Here is a 12,249-nt window from a genome sequence, read left to right as displayed (position 1 = left end):
GGACAATGAAGCTAGATTAAAAAGAAAAACATATTTGAAATACTTAGGAAAGGAATTTCTAGTCACATTTAAACAGCTTAAGTCATCTGTAAGAGACCAATTTCTGTTTTAGGCTGGGCATGGTGGCTTATGCCTAGCATGATCCCAGCACTTTGGGAGGCCAAGGCAGAAGGATCACTTGAGCCCAGGAGTTTGAGATCTGCCTGGACAAGATGATGAGACCCTATCTCTACAAAAAATACAAAAATTAGCCAGGCTTGGCGGTGTGTACTTGTCGTCTCAGCTACTTGGGAGGCTGAGGTGGGAGGATCACTTGAGCCCTGGAGGTCGAGGCTCCAGTGAGCCATGATCACACCACTACACTGGGCAACAGAGCAAGATTCCATCTCTAAGAAAAAAAAAAAAATTCCATTTTATTTTTAACCCAGTGATTCCTTTAAACTTTGTATTATGTGAGGAAATTGCAGCAGTATTTGCCCTGGGGAATTAACTGCCAGAGCAGCTGCCTAGACCTGTAGAGCAGTGGTTCTTAACATTTTTGGGTAATAGATTTCTTTTGAGAATCTCATTATCATAGTTGAGTGTGTCTCCCTCCCACTCTTGTTATCTTCAGCATTGTATCCTATTAGTTTTACTTATAGCACTTCACTCATTTGTACTTTTTTTTTTTTTTTTTTTTTGAGACAGAGTCTCGCTCTGTCGCCCAGGCTGGATGGACTGCAGTAGCGCGGTCTCGGCTCACTGCAAGCTCCGCCTCCCGGGTTCCCGCCATTCTCCTACCTCAGCCTCCGGAGTAGCTGGGACTATAGGCGCCCGCCACCACACCCAGCTAATTTTTTGTATTTTTAGTAGAGACGGGGTTTCACCGTGTTAACCAGGAGGGTCTTGATACCCTGACCTCATGATGCACTCGCCTCGGCCTCCCAAAGTGCTGGGATTACAGGCGAGAGCCAACGTTCCCGGCCTCAATTTGTACTTTTTAATTTTGTCTGTCTCCTAACTGGATTGTAAGCTCCACAAAGGCTAGAACCCTATCTCTATTGGTCACAGCTTTTTCCCCAGCATACTTCCTTGTGTATAGGAAGTGTTCAGACAACATTTGTTAAATGAAAGAATATACCAGGTGGTATTTTAGGCCCTAAGGATACAATGGTAAAAAAAAAAAAAGATGGACCTCCTGGAGCCTCTTTAGGGGAGGTGGAATCATATATATGTAGATAAACAGTTAAGACAATAGTTACAGATTATAGTAATTACTCTAAAAGAACAGTGCAGTTGAGATAACAGTTAGCTGAGGAGTGGGTAGAGTAGTTAGGAAAGCCCTCTCAGGAGCTAACATTTGAATGACTTCATGGTATGCTTTTGACACTGTGTTTCCATAAAAAAGATTATTTTTCCTGTATGAGTTATCTGACTAATGCCAGATGATTTCTGGAATTTAAAAATAGAAGTTGTACTTAGGACATTTCCTTTTTAGAATTAAAAGCCTGGGGAACACTTGGAACATGTATTAAACTCTGCTGCTTTTGATATATCAGATGCCTGCAGGGGAAAGAATAAGTATAATTTTCAATTGAAATATGGCCATTTATATTTTATATACTACTTAAAATTAGCACTAATAATTGATAACATACCTGCTTCCCCTTCTGGTACTTGATTAATCAATTGATGATTTATTGTTCATTGTTTAGCTTTGTTTAGTAGTTATATTAAAAACTTAATGATTATGTAAAAGAATGTAAGGAATAAATCTTTTTATTACATTTTAGGTTTGTTATTTAAGAAATATTTTTAGTCCTTTTTTACATATGCATGGTTTGATATTAATTCTTAATATTCTGACCCTTTGTTCTTCTGACAGTGTTTTATTAATATAACAGTTTTTGAACTGATCCCTTTAGCACCTGTGAAACTGGAAAAACATCTGCACAGTGCTAGATCTGAAGAGGGAAGACTATATTATGATGGTGAATGGTATATACGTGGACAAACAATATGTATAGATAAAAAGGATGAATGTCCTACAAGGTAAAAAAGCCTTTATTATTTCAGTGTTGCTCAGTATTGTCATTTACGACATTGTTGTCAATGAAATATTTCCTGCCTCCATAGTGTACCTATATCATTAGTTGTTTGTGGATCCTTTTTTTTCACTTGACATATGGCTTGATTACATGTGTGTACAGCAGTGTTAATATGTATGAACCAGACTTCATATTAAGTTTATGAACACAAACTTTAATGCAAGGGGAAATGTTGAAATTATTTAGCCAGGTAGCTGATCCTGTTTCTTAATTCTTCTACTAGGTGAATTGTTAGGATTGTGCTATAATGACCCTTAAACCAGACTATTATGAATTTTTGGTGGAACTAGTAATCTTTAACTTTTTTGGATGTGTTAGAGTATTTTAGATAAAAAGAATTTGTATCAATTAGAGTAGGAAATAAATGGAAAATTAATAAAACCCTTAAGATTAATAGTAATTAAAGTATAACCTAGGGCTGGGTGCTGTGGCTCACACCTGTAATCCCAGCAATTTGGGAAGACGAGGCAGGAGGATTGCATGAGGCCAGGAGTTCAAGACTAGCTTGAACAACTTGGCAAGACCCTGTTTCTACAAAAAAAAAAAAAATTTGCCAGATATGGCAGTGTGTGCTTATAGTCCTAGCTGCTTGGGCAGGAGGATCGCTTGAGCCCAAGAGTTTGAGGCTCTTGGGCTCATTTCACCACACCACTGTACTCCAGGCTGGCAACAGAGTGAGACCTTGTCTCTCTAACAATAACAACAACAATGAAGTGTAACTTGAAAACTGCCTTTTAAAAGTCCTAATAATATGTCTAGGCTTAAATAAAGTTTATGAAACTATTTATATAGCCTTCTAAGTTTTATCTGGTTGTGACCTTTTGAAAATATTAATGTTCATCATCTTTCATTCTCCAGTGATGTAGGATTTAATTCTCAGCGTAGTACCTTCTATGGTAACAAAATATGGTTTTGTAGGTATCAGTGGTAAATAAAACAACTTGAGTTTAGTCTACAGTACGCATTTTCCAAATACAGTGGTTTTAATTGTAAGATTATAATTTTGTCTTTAAATTTTTAGGACATTGTGTATAATAGCTTTTCTCATAGAAGCTCATTGAACTAACTACTAGTTTATATATGATACTCCTGGATTCTTCTATTTATTTTATCGTTTTTGAGATATTTTACCACTACTTAGCATAAAAGTTGTTTAAAAAGAGATGAGGCCAGGTACAATAGCTTTTTCCTGTAGTAATTCCATTACTTGGGAAGGCCAAGGCAGGAGAATCACTTGAGCCGAGGAGTTTGAGACCAGCCCTAGCTGGTCTTTTTGTAGAGAACCCCGTCTCTATAAAGTAAAAAAATTATTCGGGTATGGTGGCAGGTACCCTTAGTCCCAACTACTCAGGCTGAGGTGAGAAGATCACTTGAGCCTGGGAGGTTGAACCCTGATTGTGGCTTCATATTAAGTTTGCCAGATATGGCAGTGTGTGCTTATAGTCCTAGCTGCTTGGGCAGGAGGATCGCTTGAGCCCAAGAGTTTGAGGCTCTTGGGCTCATTTCACCACACCACTGTACTCCAGGCTGGGCAACAGAGTATTTCAACCTGGGTGACAGAGAGACCCAGTCTCGAAAAAAAAAGAATTCCTATTCACTCTTTAAAAATAAATAATTAGGCCAGGTGCAGTGGCTCACACCTGTAATACCAACACTTTGGGAAACCGAGGAGGGTGGATCACGAGGTCGGGAGTTCAAGACCAGCCTGGCCAGTATTGTGAAACCCCATCTCTATTGAAAATACAAAAATTAGCTGGGCAATGATGACATGTGCCTGTAATCCCAGCTACTTGGGAGGTTGAGGCAGGAGAATTACTTGAACCTGGGAGGCAGAGGTTGCAGTGAGCTGAGCTTGCACCACTGCACTCCAGTCTGGGCAACAGAGTGAGACTCTGTCTCAAAATAAATAAATAAAAAATAATAATAATAAAAAAAAGAATAAAATACACATCTATTTCAAGAAGTAGATCTTTTTATGTAAAGATGAGTAGTGTAAAAAAAAAAACCTGGTATAAGTACTGTAGATGGTTTGACATTGGGAATTAGAGATTAGTATTTGAAAGATTTTCTGAAGCCAGGACTGACATGAGTTACAAGTATGATACCAGATAAGTAGTGCTTTTAACTCCAGTTTTGTTTTTTTTTTTTTAGAGGTGGGGTGGGGATGGAGTAGGAAGAACGTGCTTTTAATAGTGCTAATAGTAAATTTTACCAACTCTATTAAGAAAAGGATGATCTACTAAGTATTGCTGAATGTGATATTTTTGGCAGCATGCACTGCTGATATGCAGCATTCTGGTAAATGACAATTATATACCAGAGTCTACTGTCGTAGGCCAGTGTATTTTGGTTTTATATAGGTAATAATCTAAAATGAATTGAGGAGACATACTGTAATTCATTCATTCATTCTTTTTTTTTTTTCCTTTTTAGTGCTGTAATTACAACAATTAACCATGATGAAGTTTGGTTTAAGAGGCCTGATGGAAGCAAATCTAAGCTTTACATTTCACAGCTACAGAAAGGAAAATATTCAATTAAACATTCATAATCATGATTTAAGTGTTATCTAAATTTACCTTATTAGTGTTACCAAATGTAATGTGCCATGAGAGTAAAAAAAATGTATTCAATAACTTAATATTCTCACTGAATCATGAGAGAATGTGTATTTGTAGGTAGTACTCTAAGTAGATCTCATTGATATGTTATTAAAAGAAACAGTAATAAAAATTTTGTCATGATCCTTACATTGATTTGCCTCTTAGGTCTGATGACCAACAGATATACTGTATATGGTAGGGGTTTCTTTCTAAAGATTTTTCTTTGGTTTTAAAAAAAGTTATGCAAATTTGTTTTATCTTTAGTAAACTATGACTACATTTATCTGCAATTTTAAAAATTTTCCGTATCTTTGTCATTCATTGTGTGTTTGTAAATAAGGCCGATAAAATGTTTCCTATAAATGGTTTGTACTAGTACATTAGTGTTAAATCAGAACTGAAATTTAAACATATATATATGAGTATATATATATGTATATATATGAGGATGTATATATGGCATCATCAGCTTATTTAGAACTGATGGCCGTACCTTACAATCTTGTTTTACCCAAAATTAAGCTATTGGGTTTGAAAGCTAAAAGGAGCACTTTTGTAGAATAGCAACTTTTCTTTTCCTCTTCCTTGATTGTATGGTGGGGTGGTGACCTATTTTTACAAATTATACCTAATGAGTAAAATTAGTGTAAAGTGATCACATGCTTCTACCTGTATTTCTAGTGGCCCTTTAGAGGCAGGTATTTATACCTGGTATTTATGATGCAGTATATAAGTGGTGAACAATAACTGACAGTATTGTGCTTGCTGTACATGTCTGGTCTTTTGAAACAGATTTTAGTAAGCATTTTCCAGAGGTAAAACTGTGTCCTATTCTAATTTTATTCCTAGGGCAAAGTAGACAGGGATTATTTCCTTGAATCTGTTTCCAAATTAATATTTTTATCTTTGGTATTTCTACACTTTAAGGCCATTTGGTGCAATTTAGAAAGTGTTGGCCTCCCTTCCCTTAGCCACATTCAAAATTAACTTCCAAAACCTCAGGAACAGTACAAAGAATTAAAACCCTCAATATGGCAGCACAGCCAGCTGTAGTATATATTTAGGGTACACCAAATCGAGTATTCTTGGTGGTCTTGTGCACTTTAATTTCTGTTACAATAAGAGTTAAGAAGATGAGGAAGAAATGTACTCATTAACACTTACTGCAGAAATATCTGCGTTATTCCGTTTGTTTTATTATTACTTTACCTCTCCAAACATTTTCCTGTGCAGATCACTACTTCATAGTTGCCAAATTTTAAAACACTTAACTTCTGAAATTCAGTGTCAGCAAAGTGATATTACATTGTTCTGTTTCTAATTAACATTAGCAAATGTACATAATGTCATAACCCAATAGTATTTGACAGTACTTATGTATACAATGTTTGATAAGCATTTTTAATAAGATTTGTATTTTTAAATTTAGTATATAATAAAAAGATGTGTTTGAGTGTGATTTGTAGTGTCTTGGATTACTTATGTGTATTTAGTTCTTTTTATAACCTATCCACTTCTAAGAAAGATTTGAATTGGTTTACATTAATAGATATGGGGTGGCCTGGGTGCGGTGGCTCATACCTGTAATCCCAGCACTTTCCGTGGTATATTTAGATGTTCAAGACAGCTAAGTTATACTTAATTTTAAAATATATGCATATATATTGTACTTTGATTAAAAGGTACAGTGTAAGTTATGCAATTCTAAATAGAAAATCTTTGTTTTTTTATTTTTATTTTTGGAGATGGAGTCTCACTCTGTCACCCAGGCTGGAGTGCAGTGGCACGATCTTGGCTCACTGCAACCTCCATCTCCCGGGCTTAAGTGATTCTTCTGCCTCAGCCTCCTGAGTAGCTGGGATCCAGGTGCATGCCACCGTGCCTAGCTAATTTTTGTATTTTTAGTAGAGACGGGGTTTCGCCATGTTGGCCAGGCTGGTCTCAAACTCCTGACCTCAGGTGATCCACATGCCTTGGCCTCCCAAAGTGCTGGGATTACAGGGGTGAGACACTGCACCTGGCCTAGAAAATCTTTATTTTAAAACCATGATTTAGTACATTTACTTTTAAAACTTTAGTATTTATATCATATGTAGTATTCTACCATAATATTAAGATTCAAAAAAGCATATGCTTATCTATGACTAAAATGCTATAAAATATATTTTGTTGTTGGCAGTTTGCCGTTAGATGTCTGGTCATAAAGTTTAATTTAGGAAAATTGTTAGAAACTCCAAAATGTGATGTAGTGGCTGCTGCTGCTCCTGTGTCTGTGATCAGCTTCTGTCTCAGGATCAATTTCTGGACCTTTATTGTCACAGCTGCTAGTTTTTCATGTTCGTTCCATCCCTTCCTGCTGTTTCCCAGTTTATAAAAAGAGGTACTGTCTAAGTATCACTAACGCAATTCTTCAACTAGTAATTATTGGCAAATAGTAATGGCACACTCCTGATTTGTCCCCTTTATCACTGTTCATATTGGTGGGCTGGACACTGAGTACTTTTTGCAGCCTTCTTCATGTAAAAGTTGTTCTGATGTATGCATTACTTGGAACACCAGTTGCAGAACTATGTATGCCTCATTAATAATTATTTAAAATGAAGAAAAACTTCCAAAGCTTCAGGAACAGTAAAAAGAATTGAAACCTTCAATATGGCAGCACAACTGGCTGGAATATATATATATATATGTGTATGTATGTTATATTTTTTTTTCCCCATGACACAGCCTCAGGAGGTCCTGAGGACATGTGCCCCATATTTAGGGTACAACCAAATCACATATTTTTGATGGTCTTGTGCACTTTAATTTCTGTTACAATAAGTGTTAAGAGAATGAGAAAAAATCTACTTAACACCTAGAGGAGAAGTTAACTGTTTTTCTTTTTGTTTTTGGACCCGGTAAATCTGGTACAATAAAACTGAACTAAAATGAATTTCTCTTATAAGAAAATGAATGTAGGATAGGCTGGTCGCCGTGGCTCACACCTGTAATCCCAGCACTTTGGGAGGCCGAGGCGGGCAGATCATAAGGTTAAGAGATTGAGATCAGCCTGGCCAACATGGTGAAACCCCATCTCTACTAAAAATATAAAAATTAGCTGGGCATGGTGGCACGCGCCTGTAGTCCCAGCTACTCGGGAAGCTGAGGCAGGAGAATCGCTTGAACGTGGGAGGTTGTAGTGAGCGGAGATTGGAGATCGTGCCACTGCATTCCAGTCTGGTGACAGAGTGAGACTGTCTCCAGAGAAAAAAAAAAAAAAGAAAATGGATGTAGGATGAATTAATACATTACTTAGGATTTATGTGGTTTCTTGCTAAATTGGAATGCAAACTATTTTAGTTGCTAAAGATGAGGAAATACAAAATATTTTTAAAAGAACATGAATGCTCAGAATGGGGTTAGAGAAAATGAATGTTCCTTATGTTGTCTATGGATGAAGTACAGGAGTTGTGGCTGGTGTGTCAGTTAGGGCTTAACAGGGGTAGTTCCCCACTGGTCATCGTGGGCCAAAGTCTTGCTTTCTATTTCATAGGTACAGAAACTTTATATGATCTGTTATGGGATAAAATATATATATATATATATATATATATATATATATATATATATATACACACACACACACACACACACACACACACACACAATTTATTTATTTTTTGACACAGCGTCTCACTCTTGCCCAGGCTGGAGTGCAGTAGTGCGATCTTGGCTCACTGCAATCTCCGTCTCCTGGGTTCAAGCGATTCACCTGCCTCAGCCTCCTGAGTAGCTGGGATTACAGGTGCATGCCACCACACCCAGCTAATTTTTGTATTTTTCATAGAGACGGGACTTCACCATGTTGGTCAGGCTGGTCTTGAACTCCTGACCTCATGATCTGCCCGCCGTAATCCCAAGTGCTGGGATTACAGGCATAAGCCACCACACCCAGCCCAAAATTCATATATTGAAACTTTGCCCCCCAGTACCTCAGAATGTGACTATATTTGATGATAGGGACTTGAGAGAGGTGATGAAGTTAATCATGTCTTTGATCTTGGATTTCTAGCCTGCCGAACTGTGAAAAAATAAATTTCTGTTATTTAAGCCACCTAGTCTATGGTATTTTGTTATGGCAGCCCTAGCAAACTAATACATGCCCCAAAGTGACAATTCTGGAGATGTTAGACTGGTCAGTTTACAGCAGATTAAGGTGTACACCAAGTGTCAGTTTAATTTACATTGGGATTATTTACTGGGATTCCAGGTATGAGCCACTGCACTCGGTCCAAAATTTGTAGTCTGGATGTTCTAAAACTGTTGATTATCTTATGTTGCTAGTCTTTCTGAAAAATATGTCTGTTTAGTGGTAGAAGGCTAAAATTTCTTTGCTGTTAAACTTGAAGCTAATTTGTTCTCTTTCAAGACACATTTTATTAAAGGAAGGTCAAGAGAAGAAGTTATATAGTAACAGTCTTTAGAGTCTATTTTTTTTCTTCCTTTTCTGTTTTCCTATTTTTAATACAGGTTTGAGGTGGTGACCTTGCCAGAAGACTGTTGCATTCTCTTGAGAGAATTATCATAATTCTAGCTCAGAAGCCACACGGTAGCATTTTATCTCTGCTAGTAAAGGTTACGGAATGATGTTCAACTGCTGAGAGAAAACCAGATCCTTAAGCAGAGACTAAATGACATTGGCTGTTAGAAGGATGTTGAAGGAAATATCATATTTCATTTATTATTGAAGTATTTTGAAAATGGCATTGTTAATAGCAGAGATAGTAAAGTGCTTGAACTTGTTTGAAGATAAATGCATGATTTCAGTATATTATGTTTAAGTACATCTGTGGTTAATTGCACTTATTAAGGAAGATTTTTTTTTTTAAAAGACTTAAGGTACTTTTTAGATGATTCATTGACTAGTAGTTCTTTATTTGAACCTTACACCCCACGGTGTTAACTTTTATTTTACAGATGTATTTATATATGTACATATAATAACAGATTATCCACTACACAAGGGCCAACTTGCTTTGGGTCTTTCGTGTACACATTTGAGCTACACCGTCTCTCAGGCCTAAATGCTCTATTGGGCATCTCGGGTTTCTCATAAAGAGGGGAGCTCAAGGGTGTGCACTCACCCTTCCCTTCCTTTAGAGCTTTTCTTTCCCTCCTCCCCTGTGCACCTGCCCAGTGAAATTCTCAGTACAGGTCGTGGCTCACGCCCACTCTGTGCAAGGCTGCCAAGGCGGGAGACTCAAGAAGGTGAGGCTGCTGCCTGCCTGGTGCCTTCTGTGACCTCTCCTGGGTCTCTGGATTTGCTTTTCTTGTACCTCCATTCTGAAGATTTTAAAAGATTCTGTAAGATTCTGTGTTTTATATTGGTTGTTTTTCTGCCAGGTAAGTGGAAAAGGGCATAGCAGGCCTATTATTTACACTAAAGGAACATTACATGTATTCTCCTATACCTCTGATATGGTTTTGCTGTATGCCCACCCAAATCTCATCTTGAATTAATTTTCTTGTGTCATGGGAGGAACCTGGTGGGAAGTGATTGAATTATGGGGGAGGGTGTTTCCTACGCTATTCTTGTGATAGTGAATGAGTCTCACAAGATCTGATGGTTTTAAAAACGGGAGTTCCCCTGCACAAACTCTCTACTTTTGCCTGCTGCCATCCGTGTAAGATGTGACTTGCTCCTCTTTGCCTTCCGCCATGATTGTGAGGCCTCCCCAGCCATGTGGAACTGTAAGTCCTTAAACCCCTTTTTCATGTATAAATTACCCTGTCTTGGTTATGTCTTTATCAGCAGCATGAAAATGAACTAATATAACTTATCTTTTTCTTTCTTTTTAAACATATGTTGTTGGTTGTTGTTGTTGTTGTTGTTGTTGTTTTGTCTTTTTCCCCCATCACTGAATATTTCTAGTGCATGTTGATGATCTTTCCATAGAAGTTCCCAGAGATCTACTTTGTTCTTGTTAATGACCACATGGTATTTATTTTTATGGAATAACCACATAGAATTCTATGGTATGGAATGCCAGCACAATACTAATGAACATTGAGGTTGCTGTTTTTCTTCCTTCCTTCGTCCCTCCTTCTCTTTCTTCCTTCTTATTTATTAAACAAGGCTGCAGTGAACATTGTTGTACATATATCTTTGACGGAGTGTATTTGTAGCATAAATTTCCAGTAGAATTGCTGGGTCAAAAAATGGTAGGGAAAATTTGTATTTTATTAGATATTGCCAAACTTCCCTGCAAACAAATTGTACCATTTACACTCCTACTAACAGTATATGATGATGCCTATTTCTCCTAATCATCAGAAACACTGGGTTAGTTAATTTCTAGGTCATTATTGAAGATCATTCTTCTACCTTCTCTTTGTTTTTCTCTGGGCTGCATGTTAGGCCGTCATTCTACTCCTTTCAGAAGATTTCATTCACTCATTGGCTTCAGCTACCATTTAGGTTCTAACAAATTCTAAATTTAAGCCTCTACCCTTACCCGAGTTATATATTCAAATTGCCCATTGGGCATTTCCCTCTATTACTCTTTTAACACATTTACAACTTAATGTACAGGAAACCAAATATTATCTCCTCTGCACATTCCTCTCCCAGTCTACAATGTAGTCTATTTGTGCTTCCACCCTTGATGTACACAACCAGCCACCCAAATTCAGACCTTGGAGAGGTCATGGCAGGTGGCTAAACTCATGAATTTTGGAGCCAGATAAGCTGGATGTGAACACTACCATTTATCAGCTGTATGACCTTGGGTAACTTCTTTTTTTTTTCTTTTTTTTTTTGAGACGGAGTCTTGCTCTTGTTGCCCAGGCTGGAGTGCAATGGCGCGATCTCGGCTCACTGCAACCTCCACGTCCTGGGTTCAAGTGATTCTCCTGCCTCAGCCTCCCAAGTAGCTGGGATTTTAGGCTCATGCCACCATGCCTGGCTAATTTTTGTATTTTTTGTAGAAATGGGGTTTCACCATGTTGTCCAGGCTGGTCTCAAACTCCTGACTTCAGGTAATCCACCTGCCTCAGCCTCCCAAAGTGCTGGAATTACAGGCATGAGCCACTGCACCCGGTCAACCTTCGTTAACTTCTTAACCTTTTTGTGCCTCAATTTCCCCATCTGAAAATGGAAATAATACTCCATAAGGTTGTGGTGAGGACTTAATGAATATATGTCAAGTGTGTAGAACAGGGCATATTACATGATAAATCCTATGTAAGGTCTATTTGTGAATTTTGACTCCTCACATCTATGGAATTAGCTAGTCCTGTAGATTCTAACTCTGAAACATTTCTAACTGAAAGCATTCTCTTTTCTCTATCCCCACTGGTGCTGCACTAGTTCAAGCCTCTGGTATATTTTACTGAAATAATTGTGATGGCCTAACTGGGTCTCTCTTTTTATTTTATTTTTATTTTTCTCTTTATAGCAAATGTTACACTTCTAGAACCCAGAACTGATTTTTTTTTCCTCCCAGCTTTAAATCTTTTTTTTCAAATCTTTTGCTTACCTAGAACTTCAATTCTACTTTTTCCAGGAAATGCTTCTT

At 37.5% G+C, this 12,249-nt stretch overlaps 1 protein-coding gene across 2 annotated transcripts in view; it reads left to right on the top strand.

The window, feature by feature from the left end:
* The window catches only part of BRMS1L (BRMS1 like transcriptional repressor), a 49,989-nt gene extending 43,840 nt beyond the window's left edge, over positions 1-6,149 (top strand). For both annotated transcript variants that reach the window (XM_023189657.1, XM_023189658.3), the window contains 2 exons: positions 1,905-2,031; positions 4,521-6,149. In XM_023189657.1, coding sequence (XP_023045425.1) covers positions 1,905-2,031; positions 4,521-4,638 — 245 coding nt within the window. In that variant the 3' untranslated portion in view covers positions 4,639-6,149. The remainder of the gene's footprint in view (positions 1-1,904; positions 2,032-4,520) is intronic.
* Positions 6,150-12,249: the final 6,100 nt, after the last annotated feature.

Source organism: Piliocolobus tephrosceles, chromosome 6 (genome assembly GCF_002776525.5).
Source record: "Piliocolobus tephrosceles isolate RC106 chromosome 6, ASM277652v3, whole genome shotgun sequence".
In the NCBI taxonomy this organism is placed as follows: Eukaryota; Metazoa; Chordata; class Mammalia; order Primates; family Cercopithecidae; genus Piliocolobus; species Piliocolobus tephrosceles.
The sequence above is the reverse complement of the archived record's forward strand: the minus strand, read 5'-3'. Positions and strand labels throughout refer to the sequence as shown.